Below are 25,440 nucleotides of genomic sequence, written 5' to 3'. Positions count from 1 at the left end.
GGTATCGGAGCAAAGTTCAACATTAAACTTGTCATATGTGTATTTAAAACAAAAGATTTTGTTTTCAAAAATTAGTTTTTGATAGCTTATAGCTATTGTAGATATAGGTGTGTTCAAATCTGAAATGGTTTTATCTAAGTATGCCAGTGGTCATTTCCTTTATGCCCAAATAAGGACCTTTAGGTGGCTTATTTAAGTACTGACTTGGGGGTTTCTGCATCATATTTCTGTTTCGTTGCTCATACGGCGTGCAATAGTATGAGTGCCATTCATTTGAATGGTAATGTATGGATCATTTCTTCCTCGACGCCTCGGTAAGTGTGAGTTGTGAGAGCATGATCGGATACACCGCCGATCTAGGGAAGTGCTTTTGGTACTGGATCATGTGCACATTTTACATGTGCTTATGAAAAGGTATCGCATGATGGGTGATTCCGTCCTTAGAGGCGATGCCGTCACTAGGACGATGATGTGGGTAGTAGCACTACACATACGGGTATGTGATACACGTGTGTGGAGCGCATAGCTTTTAAATCTTGTACTGCATGTTTCATACTGTGGGTGGGCTGAAATGAATTTTCTGCAGGTACACTAACCACGGATGCGTAAATTGAATATTACGACTAGCTATATGACGAGAGTGTACGTGTTATGCCACCGACATAGAACGTGATTGCCACCTTAGGCTGGCAATTTTGTGAGGACGAATAGGACGAAGCATGCATCATCATGATTGTTGCCTTATGTATAACTATGCTTATCTCACCCTTGTTCCAGTAATAAATAACTTGTGAATCAATGTGTGTCATCTTGCTTGTGTGGAGTTAGATGAAATGTTTTGCTCCATGTTGCTTGAATGGCTATAATTGAAAATAAGGTGTGATTAGCTTTGTTTTGCCCGTGTTGTGGTTGATCTGTGCATCCTGTCAGTATGATGCACATCTCTAAAATGACTAGTCTTTTAAGCATAAGTTAAAAATTTGTTTTCACAACTGGAGAACAAATATGCACCTTTCTAGTAAAAGAAAGTAAAAGATAAAAACACCTTACCATCATGTTATGTATGTTCAGGTGTACTAGTGTTGCTTTAGATGACTGCTTGTTGTCTGCAAAACTTTGTGCTTAGTAATGATTGTTGGAGATAGTGTGATTCATGTTCTCACATGTTTGCTTAAAACCTTGATACATGAGTGGATGTGTTGTTAACTAGGTAGTGTCATAGTTGTTACCTTTTTGTCCTTAGTAAGCATGCGAGTGTTGAAGAGCCTTATCTTAGAATAACACTCATGTCACTTTAATCTCATGGTTGTCTCCAAGTAGATTCCAATGATAAAGAGCTTGAGTTTGTGCATGGTTGTGAGGTCTTGAATGTTGTGTATCCATCCCCTAATCCCTGTATTGACTCAATCTTTCAAATCCCAATCGTTTTATCTCCAACTCTCTTGAGTCTCTGGGTGTTTATCCGTCTTAATATCATGTGATCTATGTTCTCTAGTACTATGTTTTAAATCACCTCCTTGTGGACCTCTAATCTCATGGCTACCTTTGTTTGCTATCCCTCTTATGCATGGTGCTCGCTGCTATACAACCCAACTTTTGCCATGGGAGATTTCTTTTTGGATTGTATGTTCGGTAATGGTGTCTTGGTTAACGATTGATGGTGCCGCGACGAAACCGAGAGCCCCTTGTGGCGGCCGACACATGGTTGTGCTGCTCGGCACGCGCTGGTATCGTTGTTGCTAGCCATGATCCATTATAGAACTACACCCAGGTGTCATCTCATCATGAGTTTGTCCTTAATTATCTATCTAGATTTGATCAGAAGATCCTTACTTCACGTGCAAGTAAGAGAACTTCCTATGAAGTTACAAAGAGGATAACCTTTGAAGAACAGGTCACTGACATAAACATTAACAGACTGCAAGAGATGGTAGACAAGTGACACTATTTAACTATTCCTGCAATGATGATGGTCATTTAATGAGCAACATTGGTCATCCATGCCGAACCAAAGGACACACAACACTTAATGTTGGACAAGTTATCTGTTGAACAAGCATCGATCATCACCATTATGCTTATGATCTAGTTTTCCTAAGTCTTGATCTTTATGTGCATCGTGGTGATACGACTAAAGTCAACCATCTTTATCATGAATCCTTATCTCCTGGCTTTGAAGGTGACCAATTGTTAAGCGTCAGCCACAATTGTTGTAGTTAAGTGTGGAGCTTTGGAAATTTTAGTGCTGAGAGCCAATTGATTGGTTGCTAGTAACAAAGCTAATCTCAAGCAAGGAAACGATGGATTGATAGCCATGAAGGATATATTTCATCAACTAGTGAATTAAACTGTGGAGTTGAGAGATGTCTTGTCAGTCAGGAATGCTGCCGTTTTAGCACCAAACAAGTTTAGTATGTATATGTTCTGCCTACACAAATGGTACCTCTTTGAGCTGAATTTTGGTCAGAGGTTAGAAGACTCATGGATCTGTATTTCTACCAAATTTCATGGGGATGTGAGTGATAATTGGCGAAATATGAACCAAAACCCAAAAGGGGTAGAAATCTACAATCTCAGTTTTGACATGGATCATCCTTTGCGTAGAAAGTGGTGTTTGTCTTGGTTCCATGGATTACCTTGTGGGCAATGTCTTGTTGTATAGATAGTGCTTATATGATGAAACAAGATTCTTTGTACCCATTTGTGCCAGTGTGAGCCAGAAACTTTTGGAATGGTGTCAATCAATAGATTTTCAATATCAGAGCTACCGACTGATCCTAAAAAGGAAGCCATAAAGGGAAAAGTAGTTCCACTAGATTGGTTTTGCTATGGAACAAGTCAACCTAACTCTTATGCAACTGCATCATGAAGAAAGGTCATGCTTAACCTACTTGGTGGTAAATTATTTCTTTAGTTGGTTGAACACTTGCAACAGTTGGAGACCTATGGACCCCACTATCATCCTTTGTCAGTAGTGGTTATCCATTCTTACATGCCTTGGTTACCTTCTATGTGTTACCCAAGAAGTTACATCTGATTCAACCCAGATAACTTTTGTTGTTTGGATACAAGAATCCCTTAAAGTAAATGATCATGGAAGGCGTGGAACCAACAAAGTCAGCTATCACATTCACCGTTCTCTTAACCAGGTGGTAAGTACAATGTTATCATTAGAGAAAGGGAACTGCAAGTGTGGGAAGTTATAATTCGATCATTTTGGTAGAAGACTACTTTTCAAATGTTGTGACTGAGCCTGGAACCTCTATAACGAGCAACCATTAGAAGCTTGTGACTTGGTGCAAGGTTCTTATGGCTTGCATTAGTTTCATTAAAGAGACTGATGATACACGTAGCTCTGCTTATGCTCTGAACCACCCTTCATACTTTGAGAGCAAAGTGCACAAAACAGTGCTTTCCTGGATTCCTCCCAAAGTAACAATGCTTCACTAAAGTCAAACAATAAGGGAGATTCTCCAAATAAAGGTTTACTATGAAGAGCAAGTATCATGAAATGTTTGGACCAAGTTTGCTTCTCTGATGTTCCAAGCAAAGTAGCCCACTGTTATCACTGAGGTTGGAAAAATGCGTGACATTGTTTTCTTCCCTTGAAAGTCTTTTGCACCGAATCTCGGGACGAGATTCTTTTAAGTGCCTTTGCCTGTAACACCCCAGGTGTTTGTCACTTGCTAAGTACTAGGTTTGAGCTCAAACATGACAAGTTCAATGGTAATAAAGAGGTCAAAGTCAATCTATGAAAGTAAACCCCAACTTGGGCTTGGTGGATGCAACCTTGCTTGCATATATGCCTTTTTAAAAGGTATGCTTGGATGATGCTAGTGGAACATTTTCCATGTGTCTCATATCTGTCCCAATCTATGTTGGTCTCTGGAAATGTTTGGTGAAGTTTGGAATCAAGAAGTCACATGAAATGATAAGTTATATCCTTGTTGGAATGACTCTATTAAGGAAATGGAATCATGGGTCACCAACCAAACCTTGAAAACTTGCTCATATGATACCAGATGAATTATACAACAAAAGTCGTGAAGGGTTCATGTTGAGCTTATGTCAAGAAAATGCTTCAATTGGCCTAAAATCCTATTTGGAGCTTTATCGGGTTACTACATTGACCAAAGTGAAAGATTGACCTCTGTTGCAGTTATGAGGTTTGACCCTAAATGAAAGTTGTAGTATTGCTTCTGTAGAACAAACTTTATTTAAGGATCAAGAGCTAGTTTGGTACCTATCCTAGTCAAATTAAGCTCACAAGATTCAATGCAGTGCTGTTTTGGAACCCCAGAAATTTGGCTAAGTCCTCAAGGTGCTCAGTTTCGGGTATCCTAGTTGGGAGCTTTGTATCTTACTAACCAGACAGAAACAGTACAAGGTTCTTTAATAAAAGTTGTAGTATAGTTTTTATGCTACAAACTTTGTTAAAGTGCCCAAGTCTGAATCATCTTCTAATCCTGTTAAATAATAGGCACAAGTTCGAATCTGCTGTAAATTCCAGCATTTCGGATTTCTAAGTCTGGAATTTCAGTTCGTCATGTTGGCATCCCGCGTTCTCCTAATTCTTATGAACAACTTGCTTGGGTCTCAAAATAAAAGTTGGAGTATATTTTGTGGACAAGAGCATACCAAAAGATGACACCAGTTTGACTTCGTTTCGGTCATCAATTTTGAGTTTTGCTAACCATTATCAATTCATTGACACTCAAAGGTTGGCATCAAATTATCTTCTAATCTGCAACTCTAATGACCATGGCACCTTAATCAAAGTTGGAGAGCAGGCCGAGGTGAGCAAACTTCGTTTTTGGCCCAAAGTCCAATTCAGCCCGGAAAAGGCCCAAAATCGCCTCCCACGCCGGCCACTTCGCTGCCCGCCACGTGCTCGACGAAATGCCGACGCGTCCTCCATGCACCAGAGCGCGCTCCACCATTGCTGAGTGCTGCTGCCGCGCGCCTCTGCCTCCCTGCTCGCAATGTGGACGCCAGACGCTTCCCCCTTGCTCTTCTTTGCAGTCCACGCACCCATCTCCTCCCCCTGGCTCCCCCTCGCGCCCTCTCTCAGCCTCTAGCGCTGGCCACCGGCATGGCAGAGCCGGAGCTCGAGCTCCTGCTGCTGCTGCTGGTTGCAGCCGGCCAAGGCCAGGGCCGGGCATGGCCATGGCTAGCCGAGGCCAGGCCGCTGGCTGCCTCCCTGCTGCCGCCGGCCACTCCCCCTCTCTCAAATCCCGAAGCTCGCCCATGTCTCTGCGTTCTGTGGTACGAAGAAGGATCTCGGTTTGGAATAAGAAACAACCCAGGGTTCCAGATGCGAAGCCAAGACTCATATGAATAGTGTTTGTGGTCTGTTGCGTGATTCGTGGAAAGTCCAGGGTCCCCGGTGAAAGATCTGTTTTCCTTTTTCCTTTGTTTTTACAGATTTCATGGATGAACTTTGTAAATGCATAGAAATTCGTAGAAAAGTCGTAAAATAGCAAATATGGACTTTTTGGAATCCTTGTGAAATTCTCTATGCAGTAGATCTATAATATGACATGTTTGTGTTTGATGTTTTAACGGTAAAAATAGATCTGTGCAGATTGGTTTTAATTGCTTGTTATATTTGTCTTTTTCATAACCACTGTATTAATGCTCAAATAAATGTGAAAATATTGTGGCATGCTTTACATATAATATTTGATGTCTCGTAAAATTTACATGAATTTAGGAATGACAGATTAACAGTTATAAAAATATCAAATTCCCTGTGTTGCTTTGCTCCTATTCTGAGTGGATCTGCATGTTTGTATTGTTTGGCTCAGTTCAGTTGTGAATCATGCCTTAATAAAAATATATAAGTTTTAGTACTTTTCATGAGCTTTCCAAAAAGATAAATAGCACAATTTTTGGTTGAGCACATGTTGAGTTATAGTGGTTTAAAGTACTGTTCCAGTTTCTGTCTAAACCCAGACAGAATTGCATTGTTTGTAATGTAAGACCTTGTTAGTGGTATATTTAGCTCTAGATGTTTATAACAAAGTTGTTCACAATTTCGTAAGCTTTCTAGAAAGTACACAATCATAAATTATGGATATATGAACTTCAAGTTATAGCTGTTTAATGTGGCATGACAGATTCTGTCTATGTTTTAGACAGAGATGTCTTTATGGGATTAATTGACCTTGTTAACTCTAGATTCATATTTAGATGATAATAAGAAAGTTGTAGGTAACTTTATAAGCTTTCCAAAAATATAAGAATCATGTTGGCTGGAGGTCTACAACTCCAGTTATGCTTCTTTGAATTGCCTACCAGTTTTCTGTTTGTAATTGTACCCCTACTGTTTGGGCAGCATGAGCAGTTTTGATTGTGCAATTAATTCCATGATATAAATGATGTTTGCTGTGAAACTTGTATATAGAAAAGATGTAGATAATTTACTAGTATATATTGTGGTAAAGTTTCATATCATTTGGCTAAGTGGTTTATGAGTTACAGTAGTATGAAGTTCATCCTTTGAAATGCTTGTTCTCTGGAAATTCCGGGACCAGATTCTATGGTTATGCATGTTTGACTTGGTTAACTTGTTAATCATACTGAGATGATTAAATATGAATTGTAGATAATTTTATATTCTTTCCAGAATGTCCTATTGCATAGTTTTTGGAGTTGTGTAACTCCAGTTATGATTTATTTACTGAGTTGTTGCATGTATGTCCAAAATTGCTGAAAATGCATGAATGCTTGATTGCATTACTTGTTGTGTGCAAACTGTGATTTATGTCTTTAATGGTGATTAAGTAATACACTTGTAACGTTGTAAAACTTGTGTCATTATTGATATGTTTGCTCTATATAATTGGTCATGTGATGTTAGCTAAATAACTTTAGATGCCTATGTCTTGCATACTTTTATGTGATGCATGTTGTGTTATTATTCTTTATATTCATGCACTTGCATCTTGCATCTCATCTAGGTGCGCTAGATGAATCACGTGAAGGTCATGATGTCGAATCAAACTCAAAGATGGTGTTTGGTGGACCTCTCCCAAAGGTGGAAGGACTAAGCAAGCGTTGTGACCTTAGATGTCACCAAGACGGAGCAACTAACTGAACTGACTCAGTGTTGATCCCAGGCAAGCCCCGGAGCATTATAAGTCTCCCACTACTTTTGAATGCAATTGAGAATATATGTTATATATGTATTGTTGCATTAAGTATAGGAGTTGGGTGAAACCCTTGCTGCATATATCACTCCTTGTCCAGCAAATATACCTATGACCCTATGTAGATTCAGGATCGAATCTAAATGCTTAGCTATGCTTAGATCGGTAGAAGCCAGGTGATGTCCTGTCACCTGAGCGAGATAGGTGGATACCTGAAAAGGTTGGCTATATATATGCTATCATGGAAATAACCAAGTGATGAGGATGAATAATTGGAGACAGGGCGGGACGATGATAGAGAAGTAACAAGACATGGAGGTCTTGGGTGCCTATCTATCCCCGCCTGTGTCGATTAAGGACCGATCGTTGACGGCCCTCTTGTCATGTTGAACGCATGCCCCACACTTAGCTGGAAGGATAAGTCGTTCCGACCGCGAAGCCTGAGCACTATCCGGGCCGGGAATCGGCCCGATGTACGCGCTGTATTGGTGATGGTTGAGGAGAACGACGAGGGCGCGGCGCGCAACCTTGGTATACCTTGGATACCTCGGTCGCCGGAACGGTCCTCGGGTACGGGCGGTGCCTGTCGAACCCGCGAATTGGTCCTGGATAGTGCAATACGGTGATCTGTAGCTCACTTGATCAGTGAGTGTGGTTTGTGTGGGGAATAAACTCGCCAGCTGGTTAGAAATCGATTCGAATCGCCATCGCTCCTGGATAGTGAGCACTTGACTTGAGCCACGTCATCGTAGTAATGTTTATGGAACACTTGGATGGTTATGGTATGATGATGATGTTGGAAATGCCACATCAAATATGGGTACTATTGTTGTATCTTAATCAAGTGATTGCTTTAGTACAGGTGCTAATCTAGATGATAGGTTAATGATTATTAACTTGAGCTAAATACCTGAAAGGATTACTTAGTTGCAACTTAAGATTTTTATGCAAAAAGTGTTGTCAAGCTAGCTCCACCAATAAAGCCTTGCATACTCCTTGGTGTCATATTATTTCTGGTTTATGACGGGTAAGTCTAGCTGAGTACCTTCTCGTACTCAGGGTTTATTCCCACTTGTTGCAGGTTGTGATGTATCATGGCTACTGCAAGAGTTGGATGACTCCTACCATATTAGAGGAGTAAGATCATGGGCATGATCCTTCTTAGTTACCTCATCTATGTTGCTTTTGTTGGAGTTGACCTGGATACTGGCATGTATTTGAAATAGGGGCAATATTAGTTTCAAATTACTTGCTTCCGCTACTTTTCAACTCAAGTTGTAATAACTACCTTGAACTCCGATGTATATCAAACTACTTGTGAAATGGATGTAACATGTGACTTGTTATGTTGAATCACTACGATCTTGGCTTGTAAGATGGTTGGTTTGAAATCCCTCGTGATTTCACGGACTACCGGGTTTATGAGAGTTCGATTACGTTAAAGCAACTGCTTTGGCGGGAGTTTTTCGTAGTTGATCTCTTGTAAATTGGGCGGTTCTGTTACATTGCCCGCCACGGAAAATGAAAAACGTCCGCCGTGATTAATAAATTTTGTAGTAGTGCCAGGAGATGCGATGGTCGTAGCTGCCATGGATGTCGTCAACTACGCTTTATCCTCTTAGACGACCTCTGCTGACATACACAGGTGCTTCACCAGGTGAGTTAGAAAGACGAGGCAGCCGCTACTCTTGAAGCTGCCCGGAGATTACACAACCTATGGTGGACACACACATCACCCCCGCTCCCCAAGAGGAGGAGGAAGTGGATAGTGGCGCAAATCCTATCACATATCCCGACATCCAAGCGAGGTGAACATCTTGTCTTGAAGCTTCTAAGACTAATCAGTGGGATGACGTCTCCATCCACGTCGATGATGAAGACAATACGAAGAAATCTTCAGCAATAACAATCAGGCATTGACAGGCCATGTCAATGTCGTCCTCTTCTAATTTTTGCTAAACATTGAAGAAATAAAAGGAGGGATTCTAAAAGTTGAAGATGATTTGAGCCCGCTCTTCCGGCTCTAGAGAAAATCCACTTTCCAACATACAAAAAGCCCATTGCCCTCTTATGAACCGCAAGAGTTCTAGCAGCTGTCTTCCTTGTAGCGTTTCAGACACCCCACAAGCTCGTCCATGTACTGATCCTGCCGTCGCTGATCACGGAGAACTCGCTCCAGCCTCTCCGCGTTGCTGGCGAACACCTCTCCCTGTTCCTCCACCATGACGCTCCGCACCGCCGCCGCGACGCCGTCTCTGCCAAACGAGCCGTCTACCTCGTCCCTCGCCACCTCCACGCCGACGCCCCGCTCCGCCATCGTCCGTGCGATGAGGCCCTGGTCGACGACGAACGGCAGCATGACCAGCGGGCGCCCGAACACGAGGCTCTCGATGGTGGAGCCCCACCCGCAGTGCGTCAGGAACGCGCCCACCGCGGCGTGCGCGAGCACAGCCACCTGTGGCACCCACCCCGACCACACGAGGGCGTGACCCCGTGTTCGGCCCTCGAACCCCGCAGGCAGCAGCTCGGCCACGTCGGTGCTGCTGGTGGGCGCTGACATGCCGCTCGGCTTCCGGAAAGCCCATAGGAAGCGGACGCCGGCGAGTTCCAGCCCCAGCGCGAGCTCGTGCAGGTTGCTGGCCGTCAGCGGCGCCTCGCTCCCAAGCGCGACGTAGATGGTGGACTTTGGTGGCTGCCTGTCCAGCCATTGAAGCACCTCGGAGCGGGCACCAGCTGAGCGGGAGCTGCTGTTGCCATCGGCAATGTCGGGCTGTAAGAGGACGCCGGCGGGGACGGCCGGCTTGTGGAAGAGATCGGTGAGGAGCGCGAACACCCCGGGCTCGACCTCGTCGCAGCTGCGGTAGATGGTGAAGCGGGTGCGCTCTATGATCTGCCACATGCGTTCTATGTCGGACACCCCGGACGCGTTGGGCCGGAACGCGTCGACAGCCCAGCCGGCTTCGTGGCGGCGGTAGGCGATGGCGGAAGGGAAGGACGAGCACCACCTGGGCGGCGCGGCGAAGTCCTCCAGCGTCGTGCGCGGGTGCGCGGCCTGCGCCCACCGCGGGCCCAGGAACGCGATCGCGGTGGGCTGCACGATAAGGAACGCGGCGCACGGCACCCCGTGCGCCTCGGCGATCGCGGGGAGCCAGTGGTGGCAGAAGTCCATGACGATCCAGTCGGGCCTCCTCCCACCGTCGTCGGCAACGGCGTCCGCGAGGAACGCCGCGAACGGGGCGGCCAGGCCGTCGACCGCCTTCTTTATGAGCTCGTTCATCTCCGGCGGCACGTCGGCCGTGGACTCGGCACCCTCGGGCAGGCCGTCCACGACGGGCGCGGGCAGCGCCACGAGGTGCACGCGGGGCGACAGGTCCGCCGGCACCGGCGGGAGCCTGGCGACGTTCCTCGGCGTGGAAAGGAAGGTGACGGCGTGGCCCCGCGCCGCCAGGCGCTTGGCGAGCTCCAGGTACGGGATCATGTGGCCGAACGCCAGCCATGGGAACAGCACCAAGTTCAGTTTCTTCGTGGTGGCCGCTGCTTCGTTCATCTTCGTGCTTCAACAAAGCTGCAATAGCTGAATGAGTGCAGGTTGTAAGATCTTGGGGTTTTGAAGGGACTGTAATAAATACTAAAATACGGAAGTGGTTGATACATCGCTCTAGTTGTTGCCTTTCAGCATTTGCATGAGTCATGACATCTCGCGCTACACGTGGCCTCATATTTTAACTTGAAATATGAATTTATAGCTGTGGCTTCGTAGGTCTCATGGCTTTGAAAAAAAAGCAAGCGGTTTGTAGGATTGGACATCTGAGAACGATTGATCACCCCTTTGGATGCCGGGAATACAAAGTTTCAAACCAGTTCAGACGAAAGTGCATGTTAGAAAAAAACATGCGATTTCGAAATATGCAAAGTTCATAATAGCATTCATCACAGGTTTCAGACGAAAGTGCATAGAAACTTTAATTTCAAGCGGCCTGTAAACTGTAAACAAGGTCTGGAGCTATTCCAGATGAAGTTCAGGATCGGTCGCAGATCTTCAGCATGTTCAGTCACGTTAGTGTCCAAGGTTAAGGCATCATGACACAGCACGGTAAAGTTTTTTTCCCCTTGAGGGCCCTCTTATCCTTTTACTCATTGTATTAGTATTGAAAAGTGTGTAAATATATATTTTAATGTACTATTTAATGTGAATCTAACGAATGAGAAAGTGAAAACATATGTGTTAAACGAAAAAAAAATTAAAAAAATTTAAAAAACAGCCGATTCCCCGCCTGCTCCATAGCCGGCCGGAGCGCTTTCCCGCCTGGAATGAAGCGCAGAGGACGAGACGGCCCATTCAATCTCACTGGACCGCGTCATACGACGAAGGGTCGGCCCAGCGCATCATGCAAACGGCGGTTCTTCCTGTAGGCTCAGAACGGTTCCGTGCAGTTCTGTTTGGGCCACGGTTTCTGTGAACGGCTTCCGTGCGGCAGGGGACCAGGGACCAGTCCACAATCCACATCGTGCCGCTAGGCCTGTCTGATAGTACTAGTGCTGTGCCGCCGCCGTTTTCCGTCCGTAGACCGTGGACGTGCCAAAAGACAGGATAGGAGGATGGCTGGACGGCTGTCGCGTCAGATCAAGGCCTTGTTCGGTTTTAAAAAAATTATAAAAAAAATTCAAATTAATCGTCACATCAAATTTTATGATGCATACATATAACATTAAATATAAATAAAAATAACAAATAATTATACAATTTATATATAATTCACAAAAATAAATCTTTTAAATATAGTTAGTTTATGATTAGATAATATTTATTAAATACAAAAAAATACTATAATATCTATTTTGTAAAAAAATTGAACTAAAAAAAGGCCCAAATGAACGATCTCCGGTTCGGTACCTGAGCATACTCCTTGGCAGAACGTGTAGGCCAACAAGACAGTGTACCGTGTACGTAGGAGATACAAAGACTGCGTGTTTTTCTCTCTTCAAAATAAAAGAGTGAACAAGGGGTCGACATGCGATATATCTTCTAAGAGTACGTCGTATGTGCACCCCTGTACACGGTGTACGGTGAAACGTAAGCGGCCTTGCCACGTCTCCCCGACACCTGAGCCCGTAACCACCGTAGCGCGCTTGCAGCTTTCAGATCGGGAGCCGAGAGGAGACAAAACTTTTTTCTTTTCTTTTTGTTTTGGTGCTGACTGAAGAAAGAAGAAATATTAGATCGGCGAGAGCCGGCACGTTCCACGGTCCACGCACCGCGCCCTCCACTCCACTCCAAGCCAACATCGGGACCCTTGTGCAAGCAAGCACCAAGCATCGCATTCGCACAACTTCGCATTCGCACGACGCGCCGGCACTCCCATGGCCATGGCGGGCCTCCACCTCACGAGGCCGCCACGAGGGCCGCCTCACCCGCGCTCCGTCGCGACCCGGCAAAGCCCCTGACGATTCATGCCCAACCCAGACCAGCCTTGTCCACTGACACTCCGGCCCACCCGAAGTGCCGCGTCACAGGGACCCACTCGTCATAAGGCGGCTGGCCCTCGACAGGCGGAGACAACGAGCCAGATCCGCTTGCAACTACTCGTTGCCAACCCGACCCGGACGACCAGAGTAATTACGGGAGGGAGCTGCCAACGCACAACGGACAGCGCCGCGGACGGCGACACCCCTTCTCATCTCGCCCCGTCAGCGTCTCCTCCAGGGGCGGCCGCTAGAAATACTCCCACGCGGAGGAGACTGGTCCGGTACCTCCCACGCACGAGCCGCATCGCACCCGTAGCATCGGGATCCCTCTGGTTTCTGGGACCGGCCTGCCCAGCCGGTCGATCGACGTCGGTGAGGAGACTGGTCCGGTACTCCGGTTGGTTGGATCGGAGGCTCGGCCATGGGGGCGCTGTCGCGGCCGGAGGAGGTGCTGGCGCTGGTGAAGCTGCGGGTGGCGGCGGGGCAGATCAAGCGCCAGATCCCGCCCGAGGAGCACTGGGCCTTCGGCTACTCCATGCTCCAGAAGGTCTCCCGCAGCTTCGCCCTCGTCATCCAGCAGCTCCCACCCCAACTCCGCAATGCCGTAAGTAACAACTCGATTCGCCTCTCTCCTTTTTTTTTTTGACCATTCCACACGAATTCGTTTGCGCCTGTGATTTTGTTCGCTTTCGTCCCAACAATTTTGGTGTGCGCGGCGCTGCGACTCCGTGTGGTGTTTTAATGTCTGTTGTTGCGATCGCGCAGGTGTGCATCTTCTACCTCGTGCTCCGTGCCCTCGACACCGTTGGTCAGTAGTCTCATGCCCTTGCGCTAGTGCTATTTGGTTTTTAGCTTAAGCTGGAATGTTTTGAGGGGTTTGTGATTACTAGGTGCTAATTATTTGACGGCTGTAGAGGTTCCCGTTCTAACAGTAATAAATAAACCATGTTCAATGACTACAGAGGATGACACTAGCATCCCGACGGAGGTGAAGGTGCCCATCCTCCAGGAATTCTACCGGCACATCTACAACCGCGACTGGCATTTTTCGTGTACGGGATCTCTCCTCTGAATATGAGGCTCTAGTTCACCAAAAATGGGCCCTGTCGTTCTTTTTCTAGAAGAGATGCCGACTGGTGTTGTGGCTGTCCTTGCAGGTGGAACAAATCACTACAGAGTGCTGATGGATAACTTTCACCACGTATCCACTGCCTTCCTGGAGCTTGGTCAAGGGTAACTTTATTTCTTCCCTGACTCAGTTGCCTTCTTCAGACTTCCCCAAGTCCTCGCTGTCCTTACTTTGATAAGTTTGAACTTGAGGTATCATATAGATTTTTTTAGAAGTCTTAGCTACACTTTAATTGTTCAGAAAGCACTTTTACAAGAAGTATTTGACCTTTCTAAATATCGAGCTTTAACTTGGTCGTACGGTAATATATTGCTTGGATTTGAAATCATTCTCTCATTATCAGGTTTCACGAGGGAAGCAAATAGCCAGGTTCTGATAGTCACACAAGCAGACAATTTGCATGAGGATAGTGTTTGTCTTTATACTTAAACAAGAAAGTGTGCAGTTCCCTAAATTAAATTCAATGCACAGTGATGTATTGTCCAATACTGGTGCTGTATGTAAATCAACTATTTCAGGACTAGTGTTTTTTTTATAAAAAATGTTTGCATAGTAGTACTAAATACTAATGCAGAATATGTATTTGAAGTTTTATCTCCTTTTGATTTTCTTGTCAGATATTAGTTTAGTAAATAGCCTTGTGGTAAATAACTATATTTTGTTTTCAGTTACCAAAAGGCAATAGAAGAAATCACTAGGCGAATGGGAGCAGGAATGGCAAAATTTATATGCAAGGAGGTCTGTTAACGTATATCCATTAAGTATCCAACCGTAGTCACAGACTTAGAGTGCTAATATAAATAAACTATATGATTATTTATACTGATGAAACATTGTTATGGTATGTAATACTGTCATTGCATCATTTTAGCATTTTATAGGATCTGGATGTTTGTCAGGAATATCATTGCGAATGACATGACTTAAGAATGGAAGTATGCCACTGCCATGTGTCTATTGAGTACATTAGTGTCCTTAAATGAACATAAATTACCTTTTACTTGCATTCACTTCATGACCAAAGACCACAGGTTATGCCAGCACACCGTCGTGCCACATTTTCCTGGTTATACTGCTTGACATGATGCAACTCCAGTTTCTGGATGAGTGGATGCCATGTCAATGGGTTGTCATTTTGGCTGCTGCTCTATATGAAAATATGTTTCCAGGCTTTGTGGCTTTCAAACATGTTTTATTACACTGATGCATGTTAAGCCATGAAAGTTATGGGTGATTCAACTTTTTCATTGATACCTTGTAGCTATCAGCAAACATGCATCATGGTTAGATGGGTCTGGATAAATAAAAATTATCTGCTGCCACATTTTCATGGTATATAGTCATACATGTGTGAAAGTGATTTATATCCTGCACTGAGAAAAAAGCAGCAAGGAAACTTCTATTCTTTCAGCGAGCATTATTTATTAGTCCTTGATTCATTAGGAAAACAAGGACAAAAATCCATGTACCGATTACACCTACAGTTTCTATATATGTGTTGGTTAAGTATTTCTCTGAACTGATGTGAAATGTCCTTTTTTTTATTTAGGTCGAAACTGTTGATGACTATGACGAGTATTGTCACTATGTGGCCGGGCTAGTTGGTTATGGACTTTCCAGACTCTTTTATGCTACTGGGACGGAAGATCTTGCTCCAGATTCACTGTCAAATTCAATGGGTCTATTTTTACAGGTATGTTAATTAGTGTGAACCAATCAACTGAGCCATTTTTTGCTCCCTGTGTGAAATGGCATTTCTTGATTTTGCGTTGTTAACAAGTTTTTGTCATCAAATTTCAGAAAACTAATATAATCAGGGACTATTTGGAGGACATAAATGAGATACCAAGGTCCCGCATGTTCTGGCCTCGAGAGATATGGAGTAAATATGCAGATAAACTTGAGGTACACAAAATATTCATATTTTTTTTACTGCTATTGTGTAGCTGCATGTATGACATTTTCTAAATTCTAAATTCTCACACATCCGGCAATTTCATGATATGTGTTATGTGTTCTACCTGTTGGGGGAGTTCATAACTGATGGTTATAGATAGTAACTCAAATATTGTAGTGAATAATAAATAGTCAGATGTTTTTGAACCATAAATACAGCAAGGGAAGCCCTCACCGTAGGATTTTATTAGGAAAAAGAACCACTAAACAAGCAACTGAACAATGAACAGAAGAGGGAGGAGAAAACAACAAAAGGAAAACTGTACAACAACCAAGCAAGAGAAAGAGCTTAAGCAAAGAGGCTTAGCAGGGAGAGGAAAACTGATTTTCTTGAGTTGCTAAATCTATGAGCCTGAGGCCTAGCATCCTCGGAGTCACTAAATAGTCAGATGTTATCTACCTAGTCAACCTTATTATGCAAGTTGAACTTTTTGCCATAGTAATATATGTTTTGTCTGTGAAACTAGGATTTCAAATATGAGGAAAATTCTGAAAAGGCGGTACAGTGCTTGAATGATCTGGTGACTAATGCATTGATTCATGCTGAAGAGTGCCTTCAATACATGTCAGCTTTGAAGGGTCATGCCATTTTCCGTTTTTGTGCAATACCCCAGGTACATTACATAACTTGTTTGACTTTATTTGTCTACTGTGGACCTAGTTTTTCAACGCTATTCTGGTGGTGCATTTGTAGATCTAGTTCCAGATTGAACACAGTTATTTAGAATTTTAACTAAAAAATCTGCACATAAACCCTCTTTCAAAATAGTACAATTAGATGAGATGTGTTTGTAGCTCTGGAAAGCAATGTTAAAAGTCTGCTAGTATTTGTGGAAACTACCTTATAGCTCAGAGTATCTGAGTTAAGAAAAGATTAAACTTAGGACTTGTTAATCTTTTTGCTTCTGTCAGACAGTATTACCAAAGTTAGTCTTGTCCTTCAAGCACATCTTTGTGGTAATTGGACTAGGTTCTCAAAACTCATATACTATCTTTTTTCCTGGAAATACCCAAAACTTTTGTATTTTAACTTTAGTCGCTGCTTGAAATAATAGTTTAGCGGTTATGGAAGTTTTTTTAAAATTTTTTACCATGTTTCATTGCTGAGGAAACTGTTACATTTTTAGACTCAATTGAAATATGGTATTTTGCTAAGTTGTGTCACGAGCTTTGCTCTAAAAGATCTCATTTTGTGGGGAAATCTAGATAGCATTCCTGGTTTCTTGACTGATCAAGACTGATTATCCATATATTTTGGTCAAATATTTTATTTTGTTATGCATGTTATATACTTTGTTCATCAATATATTCTTGAAACAATTTCCTCCATAGGATACTACAGTATTAAGTTGCTATCTCCTCTTTCTAGATAATGGCAATTGGAACATGTGCTCTTTGCTACAATAATGTGCATGTCTTCAGAGGAGTTGTCAAGATGAGACGTGGTAAGCTATTTTTGTAAGACATACTGTACTTCTGCAGGACCTACATGTCTTTGCCTCACATGAAATGCCTGTTTGTTCTCCATTATATCACCTTGTCACAGTTAAGATTAGTGAAATATATTTTGGAGTTCTGCAGAACTATGCTTTTGTATGTATATACTAACATTCTGAGAGGTCATATTATGTTTCCTTGATTTCTTGTGATTACTGCTATGTGATTGGCGTTTAATCACTGAAGTAATGCATGTTATGCTCTAGGGAGAAATGTGTGTCTATGACCACCTCGCACCCTTTAAATACAAGAGGCACAAAATTGCAATCTGAAACATGCAGGGCACCTAATATTGTTTATGCATCTGTTTTGGAACTGTGTAGAAATGTATGTGCCTGAATGGGGCTATTTCATCCTTTCTTTGCCTTTTTTTTGCGCAAGTGGGTCTCATCTTAGTATCTTACAATTGCTTCTGATTCATAATCACTAATCTAACTAGCATAAAATGCAAGGTGCAATTTCTGTATCTCTAATTACCCTCTTTCTTAACATCATGTGATTATTATTCTATTACTTTGTCTTGTCTATTAATTACCTGACACATTTTTGCTCTTAGGTCTCACGGCTCGAATAATTGATGAGACAAACTCAATGGCAGACGTCTATACTTCTTTCTATGAGTTTTCTTCATTGATAGAGTCAAAGGTACACTATGGAATACTGATTGTTGCTGCAGCCAATATGGAGTTTAGTTGCCTTTATATAACTAGAACATCTATAATATGTATAGCCCATTCCTTTGTAATAATAGTATGAAATTTAATAGGATGTTGGTCGATCCGACTATCTGAAACCCACTCCACTTAATTGGTTGTTCACTTGCTACCACTCTTTTGGTTTGTGGTCAGTAATCATGCGAACTGTGTTCGAGCCAAAGTAAATCATGAGAACTAGGGTGAATTAATCGGTCAATCGAACCTGAGCTACTTGCACCACTACAAAATCTATTATGTCTGTCAATATCATTGTATTGGCATTCTATCGATTTCTTACTGAATCACACTAATAACTACATAAACATCAGTTTAAAATTGTTCGTCAGGTGGGCAGCCTATTATTATACTATCAGTCAAAATTAGTTGCTGTTTCAGACAGCCCAAATGGACCTGCAATTATTTATATCTTGCTTCAGAAATGTCAATAAATCATGTTGACCCGTTGGCCAGTTGGACTACTGACTACCTTAATCAAGTTGTTCACTCCCAGCTGCTCCATGCACTGTCTTCTATGGAACATGCTATTGGTTTAAGTTGACAGTGTGTTAATGCTGCCCTAATAGATAAATATAAGCTCATTTGGAGCAAGTTTCCAGGTCCTGACCAGCTTAGTACCATTCTTTGTCTCATTCGTGGGGTCAGTCATGGCCTTTAAACTCTAAAAGGCTTCTGGTTGCTGTTCGAAACTTGATGCATATCTGGTCTGTGTTCCAGATAGATGACAATGATCCAAATGCTGCTCTAACACGGAGACGTGTGGATTCAATAAAGCAAACTTGCAAGTCATCTGGTTTGGTAAAGAGGAGGTACGCCAAATGATTTAAGAGTTGCACTTCTCTGTTTGGCATCTTCATCCTGAATTCCTGATTGTCTTGATTCTGCAGGGGGTACCACTTGGACAAGTCACCTTATAGGCCTATGCTGGTGAGTAACCGATAATCAGTAAATTCATTTTAGCACTCTGCTATATAAGTTGTCAATATTCTTCTTTGATTTCCTCAGATCATGATTGTCCTCCTGCTGGTGGCTATTCTTTTCGGGGTACTGTATACCAAGTGATGCACTTTTTCCTACGGATCTTGAGAGAAACTATGCCAATCTGGTATGGCAAACAGTTTGAACAATTTAAACCACGTTGCTTTGAACAATTTCCATTCCCCCCGAGGCTGATTATGTTGCGATACTGGTTTTGTGTAGATCCTTTTTGTACTCTGTAGTTTCCAAAGGCTGCGGGAAATTTGGAAGTGCTGACTGTAGATCGATACGGCTGCATGATACGGCTTCCGTGACTCCGTTGCTGATCTCAATTCGTTTGTTGATTTTGATTTCTCGTGGGGTGTATGTGTGTTCAAGCTGTTTTAAGTGAGAAAATACCCTGATATGTATCCTACGACTACGAACATGTGTTTCTGTTCAGTTAGCAGTGGGCACACTGTAGTTAGTGCTGTTGTGTTTAGATGCCTTGTTTTCAAAGCTGATGTGTTTGTGTTTACCAGAATTGTGTAGTGGAGTTTTTTTTTTTTTTTTTTGCCACGTTGACCTTGAGCCGTCACTCAAACTTTAAACCGTCAATAATATGCAAAGAATACCCCTCCTGTTTCCTTTCATCATCACAAAGATAATACGCCGGCAGTAATATGCGAAGATTACTTTTTCATAAAAATGATAATATGCGAAGATATCGTGCACCTAGTATGTTACGCATACAAGTACCTAAATTGATGCGCGGCCAAACAGTTCTAGAGCTCATATCACACCGACCTGTATCGACGATGATGGTATATTGCTCGAAAATGAATACGATAAATAAAAGAAACGGAACTCTCTCTCTCTAGCAAGTAGAAACATAAGCAATGCCCAACAAACATACAATGCTTCCTTCTGATGAATAATTAGCTGCAATGGAAGGCATTTCCATTTTTATCAGTGGTATAATAATACTCCGTAGCAACGAGACCACCAGAAACTATTAACCAACAACCCAATAATACACATCATCCAAAACTAGTAACATGAGCAGCAAAGAACATCCCAAGTTCCCAACTACCTCCACACGGGCAATAACACTCGGTAACAAATAATAGCCCAGCACGGGCAAACAGAGAGCAATAACCAATAAGCCAATAACCAACCTCCACTAAGGTATATGGGGACTTTCTCCAGCACCATACCAACCACCCTAGGGTTGACTACAAACTCAACATCTGTTTTCGGTTAATGCCAACAGAACACATCTCAGTTCAGTTCTCGATTGACTAGGAATCAGTATCTAGTCCCAGGAACTAGTTGCACCTCCACCGTAGCTGCCGCCATATCCACCACCACCACCATAACCACCGCCACTATATCCTCCTCCGCCGCCGCCTCCCCTGAAGTCCCGGTCACGGCGGAAGTCACGGCCACCAAATCGAGCACCACCTGATCGGCGATTTCTACCACCGCCACCACCGTATGAAGAACGGGCAGCATAGTTCTCAAGCCATGTTGGGACCTCTTGGTTAGCCTCATGCATTAGATCACATAATGGCCTTGCTAGTGATAGGTTGCCCTCGTTGAAAAAGGCAGTAGCTAGACCAGATTTCCCCGCTCGTCCTGTCCTCCCAATACGATGAACATAGTCATCTATATCATTTGGGAGGTCAAAATTGATGACATGAGCAACGTGAGGTATGTCAAGTCCGCGAGCAGCCACATCAGTTGCAACAAGTATGGGTGTTGCTCCACTCTTGAAGGACCTCAATGCGTACTCTCTTTCCTGCACAGCAAAGCACAATGATGTTATGGTAAATATCACAGTATTACATCCCGTGCCATGCAAGAGACTGAATCAGACTTCAGAGAGATGTAATAAGACCAAAATGAATGAAAATGTTGACCCCATGTGTGGAACGGTACGTTTAAATATCAATTATTTGGTGTCGGATTCAAATATACAACATATCCCTTTTTGTAGCATCTTCCTGTTCATGCAGTAAGAAAAATGCCTACATGATGACTTGCTAATTTACCATCTATAATGAACTGCAACTACAATTGAAGGAGGCAAGTCCTAGCTCTGCTGCACCTGTTGTGTTCGGTCACCGTGAATGCTTGTTGCAGGGAACCCGTTTTTAAACAGCCAGTCCTCCAGAGCATCAGCTCCTCTCTTCGTCTCCACAAATACCAAAGTAAGAGATTGCTGCAGACATCAGAACAAAAGTTGGTGGAAAATTACTGAGATTGGATTAATTATGGTGTTTTACTGTAGTGAAATAGAATTCATGGAACGATACTACATAACTCAAAAGTAAATCGCATCATATGTTGACAAAAAATCTCTAAACATCAATTCCCTCCATTCCAAATTGTAAGACATTTTGACTTTTCTAGATTTTGCTATGTACTTAGATATACACAATGTGTAGATGTAGACACATAGCTAAAGCAATGTATCTAGAAAATCCAAAACATCTTCTAATTTGGAACAGAGGGAGTAGTACCTTTCCATGGGTGCCGTTGGCTTTTTGTGCGTGAAGAAGGTCCATAAGGTAACTTCTTTTGTCTGCCTCAAGAACAAACTCAACCCTCTGAGCAATCAAATCCGTACTGGAACCAACTCTTCCAACAGCAAGGAATATGTAATCAGCAAGGAAATCTGAAGCCAGCCGCTGCACAACAAATTTATGATGTTTTCATTAGCAAATCCAGCAAGCCCTTAGGCAAACCTTTTCTTTTCCACTTCATGCAAGAAAGCTAAAAACTATTGCATACCAATTACAGCTATTATAAGGATACAACTGAACAAATTATATTTATACTCTAATTGCAAGTGCATTAAATGAACTTGTAGTAGTAGCGAAAAGAATTTCTGACCATATCATGCGATATCAAAAATGCTGATATGGATGCAATTTTAGCTTACATAGGTTCTGTAAAATGGAAATAGGCATCACTACAGTTGCTAGGAATAAATGATGACAAAAAAAACTTGACTTCAGGTCCTACCCATTAATTTTGCAGCACTGAACATGACATATCTTCAAGGAATGATAATTTTAACAGGAAATAAGTGAGCAAAGTTCCAAGTCCCAAATACCTCAGCAACTAACCTAGATTGCTAGGCATCTAATTCAATAAATAGAATTTGATATATGATTGAAGCTAGAAGTGTGAATAGGGAAGACAGAATACCTGGATTTCTTTTGGAAAAGTAGCACTAAACAGCATAGTCTGCCTCACACCACGAGGGGGCATATCCATTTGCTCAACAATCTTGCGGATCTGTGGCTCAAAGCCCATATCGAGCATTCGATCAGCTTCATCAAGAGTTAAATACTTTATCGTTTGCAGTGACACTCTGGCTCTCTCCAACAGGTCCATCAAACGACCAGGAGTTGCCACAAGGATTTCGACACCCCTTTCCAGTTCCCTCAGCTACAATAACAGATCAGTACACATTTAACATTATGTTGTGCAAAAACTCTCATGCAAATATACGATGGCCAGCACCGTCCAATTAATTGCCGATAACTTAGAAGATGCGATCTTTCAGAAAGATAACTTAGAATTTACAGCCGGTATAACTTCTACAGTAACTTCTACAGAAGAAAGGCGGTTACCACGATTTGTTAGTAATAAGAAAACCATGTGTTCTACCATATATAATTGACAATCTTTTCAATCTAATACTAGATACTAGAGTTCTTAGATTTAGCAAAGCTGTTCCTACCCTAAGCCTCCTAATTCTATACAATTGCACACACAAAAAAAGGTGACAGCGTGGAAGGTTCTGTCAGATGTGCTTCCTGGTCTGGATAATCTTGTAACACAACTTCACTACAGAAAGTATGCACCGCTACTTTCATGATATATATATAACAGGAAAAGGAACGTGGAAAGCACAACTATATTGTTTGGAAATTTTCCATTTCAGTGTGATGAATTAAAACCAGTGTCTATTAACACAGTGCATTGCTCTTTGGCTACTTCCTAAGAATTATAATTAATTGATGCATATCATGGCAAGCTAATCAGCATAACTATCACTATGTTTTATGCTATCAGACAAGACAGGGGGACTTGATATGCCAACAAACCAAACGAAGTCAGGGAGGCAAGCAAAAAACTATGAACCCATCATGTAATTATCAATGTGAACAAAACTTATATTGCAAAAAAGAAGCTAAACCTGCTGATGTATTGGTGCTCCACCATATGCAACAACCACCCTCACACCAGTTTGGTATGAAAACTTCTTTGCTTCTTCATGAATCTGAGGTTACATAAAATAAAGAATCAGAAATCAAATTAAAATCAACAATAAGAAAAAAAACCAAAAAAAAAGATAACCTAAATGACAACATACTTGCATAGATAGCTCACGAGTAGGGGATAGTATCAATGCCAGAGGGCAAGCAGCCCTGGCTCTTTGCCTCTGGGTCTGGGGTGGCCTCAAGTCCCTTGACTTCAAGATCCCACTAATGATAGGGAAACAGAAGGCTGCAGTCTTTCCAGACCCTGTCTGTGCACAAGCCATGAGGTCCCGACCTGCATTGGCGATAGGAATAGCATGTCGCTGTACCGGTGTTGGCTTCACATACTTGCACCGTCGTATATTCTCATTCACTGCATCACCCAAATCAATCTCTGCAAAGGTATTGACTGGCGGAGGGACGTCATGGCCACTTGTCTCAACAGGAATATCCTCATAGGCGTCAAAATTGATGCCTGTATTCTCCTGACTCTCGAAATCAACATCTGCAGCCTCTGTATTGGCAAAAGGGTTTGGTTCACGGTCTCTACGGTCCCACCCAGGTCGGGAGTTCCAACCACCGCCTCGACCGCCACCACCCTGGCGAGGACCAACTATGGCGCTACCACCACCGCCGCCACTACCACCAACAGCAGGGCCTGCCCAGCGAGAGCCGCCACCAACAACAGCTGCGTAACCAGAAGGCTGCACAGTAGCAGGCCTTACGTCAGCTGGTGCAGGAGCTGCAGCAGGCGCTGCTTTGTTCTCAGGGAGAGGACCACCTGAGCGGCCACGAAGGTGGGGAGGAACGTATGCACTGAGGGTGGGGCGCGAGTTCTGATGATTAGCAGCAGGGGCAGTAGCAGTTACAGTCGCGGGCGCCGATTCCTCGGCGTTCGCAACTGAATCAGCCCATGAAGATCGCATAATTTTGCAAAATGTCTTTGATGAAGTCGCTACCAGTGATCGCTAAAACCTGGAAATAACAGAAAATAAAGCAAACAGTCAGTACATAAAGAGATAACGTAAAGCATGGCAAACACTTCACAGGAAAAAAGAACAGAGGATCCCAACCAAATGACTACTTTTTCCTTGATGAAAAAAAAATAAAATAAAAACAAGTAATAACAGGGGTGGATCCAGTAGAGGGACATGGGTGTATACATGTACACCTACCAGCGGAGCCAAGGCCCGGCCACCCTGGGCAGCTGGCCGGGCTCCCACGGGAACAGCAGAGGCGGGAGGGGAGAGGGAGGTGCGTACGCAGGGTCGTCGGCCGGTGCGCGGAGGACGCAGGCGAGGGCGCGAGGCGATGGGGGAGCCGCCGACGCCGCCGCCGAGCCTGGGACTGCCCCTCCGTCGCTGGACACCGCCGAGGGGGAGCCGCCGACGCGCGGAAGATCCGATCCTTGGGACCGAGCCTGAGCGCGAGTGGGGGAGGAGCAGAAGATCTGCGCTGAGGGACCGAGCCTGAGCGGCGCTGCGAGGGAGATGAGCGTCGGCGCTGCGAGGGAGATGGCTTAGGGCGGCGGCGGCGGCGGCTGTCCACCAGTCGTCGGAGAGCGAGAGGGGGCGAGAGAGACGAGGAGGGATGCAGAATATCCCGACGGAAGGGGGACTGCAGCTTATGAAGCGACGGCGTATATAATAAAAAAAAAGAAGAAGAAAAAGAAGAAGAAAAAAGAGCGCACCCGCACGGCCCTTACTTACTAGGCAAGGTATCATATGCAACATAGGGCTTTCATATGTGCCTAGTGCTCGATCATAGTTGTCTAATAAGCTTTCAAACCCATCAAATTATTTTTATGGGGTCACTAGAGCAACATCAGAGGATTGCAGCCATCCAAAAACCTTTGTATAGTGCTTGTCTAAAAGCACCGCCGTAGTTGTTTACTTGGTAAGTGCATTTCAATTGAGTGGAGTTGTAACTAGTAGTTTTTAGGGTGAGCCCTATATACCATCTCTGTCTCATAATATTTAGCTCTCATGGCATTTAAAAGTTCTAGCTACAACATTTGGCATCTAGGAGAGTGCTTTAGCCTGTTAAAGTGACTGAGATTTGCCTACCAAATATTATGTTCTACATTAATTCTAGGGAGTAACGAGCATGCATCCACTTTTTCAACTAGGCTTGCTTAGGTCAAATGTGAGTTTGTTCCTGTTACTCTTGTTGAGTGGTATCACTTATATGTTTTGGTGGAGTCGAGGAGCTTAAAGGTCTCTCGGTGGTGATTGTAAGAGGCTCGAATCATTGGTGTATGTAACAATTGGTGATTTTGCCATTTCAAATCACTA

The 25,440-nt window shown here is 43.4% G+C and overlaps 3 protein-coding genes across 4 annotated transcripts; 1 reads left to right on the top strand and 2 right to left on the bottom strand.

The window, feature by feature from the left end:
• On the bottom strand, positions 8,674 to 10,800 carry LOC8081220 (putative UDP-rhamnose:rhamnosyltransferase 1). Its single transcript, XM_002463657.2, has one exon. The coding sequence runs from the start codon at positions 10,696 to 10,698 to the stop codon at positions 9,238 to 9,240; it is 1,461 nt and encodes a 486-aa protein (XP_002463702.1). The 5' UTR covers positions 10,699 to 10,800; the 3' UTR covers positions 8,674 to 9,237.
• Positions 12,797 to 19,510, top strand: LOC8061131 (squalene synthase). The gene is made up of 14 exons (XM_002466214.2): positions 12,797 to 13,221; positions 13,383 to 13,425; positions 13,580 to 13,669; positions 13,775 to 13,850; positions 14,415 to 14,484; positions 15,296 to 15,439; positions 15,547 to 15,651; positions 16,170 to 16,316; positions 17,072 to 17,147; positions 17,756 to 17,844; positions 18,630 to 18,721; positions 18,800 to 18,839; positions 18,918 to 19,017; positions 19,113 to 19,510. The coding sequence occupies exons 1-13, from the start codon at positions 13,039 to 13,041 to the stop codon at positions 18,972 to 18,974; spliced, it is 1,212 nt and encodes a 403-aa protein (XP_002466259.1). The 5' UTR covers positions 12,797 to 13,038; the 3' UTR covers positions 18,975 to 19,017; positions 19,113 to 19,510.
• On the bottom strand, positions 19,801 to 24,779 carry LOC110433378 (DEAD-box ATP-dependent RNA helicase 37-like). 2 transcript variants are annotated; one of them, XM_021455341.1, is made up of 7 exons: positions 24,322 to 24,779; positions 23,260 to 24,121; positions 23,083 to 23,166; positions 22,086 to 22,328; positions 21,395 to 21,562; positions 20,980 to 21,093; positions 19,801 to 20,670 (listed from the first exon to the last, which is right to left on the bottom strand). In XM_021455341.1, exons 2-7 carry the CDS (start codon positions 24,070 to 24,072, stop codon positions 20,185 to 20,187), a joined length of 1,908 nt encoding a protein of 635 aa, XP_021311016.1. In that variant the 5' UTR covers positions 24,073 to 24,121; positions 24,322 to 24,779; the 3' UTR covers positions 19,801 to 20,184. The 2 variants fall into 2 exon arrangements, with proteins under 2 accessions (XP_021311016.1, XP_021311012.1); XM_021455337.1 differs by having other exon boundaries at positions 24,409 to 24,779.

Source organism: Sorghum bicolor, chromosome 1 (assembly GCF_000003195.3).
Source record: "Sorghum bicolor cultivar BTx623 chromosome 1, Sorghum_bicolor_NCBIv3, whole genome shotgun sequence".
Classification (NCBI taxonomy): domain Eukaryota; kingdom Viridiplantae; phylum Streptophyta; class Magnoliopsida; order Poales; family Poaceae; genus Sorghum; species Sorghum bicolor.
Note: the sequence above shows the minus strand (reverse complement) of the source record. Positions and strands in the feature narration are given on the sequence as shown.

Coding starts and splice junctions, on each gene's coding strand:
- LOC8081220 (XM_002463657.2), bottom strand. CDS start 10,698: ATGAACGAAGCAGCGGCCACCACGAAGAAACTGAACTTGGTGCTGTTC.
- LOC8061131 (XM_002466214.2), top strand. CDS start 13,039: ATGGGGGCGCTGTCGCGGCCGGAGGAGGTGCTGGCGCTGGTGAAGCTG. Junction 13,670..13,774: donor CCGCGACTGGCATTTTTCGT/GTACGGGATCTC, acceptor CTGTCCTTGCAG/GTGGAACAAATCACTACAGA. Junction 15,652..16,169: donor AATATGCAGATAAACTTGAG/GTACACAAAATA, acceptor CTGTGAAACTAG/GATTTCAAATATGAGGAAAA.
- LOC110433378 (XM_021455341.1), bottom strand. CDS start 24,072: ATGCGATCTTCATGGGCTGATTCAGTTGCGAACGCCGAGGAATCGGCG. Junction 23,167..23,259: donor CTCGTGAGCTATCTATGCAA/GTATGTTGTCAT, acceptor ATGTAACCTCAG/ATTCATGAAGAAGCAAAGAA. Junction 20,671..20,979: donor ACGGTGACCGAACACAACAG/GTGCAGCAGAGC, acceptor TTTGCTGTGCAG/GAAAGAGAGTACGCATTGAG.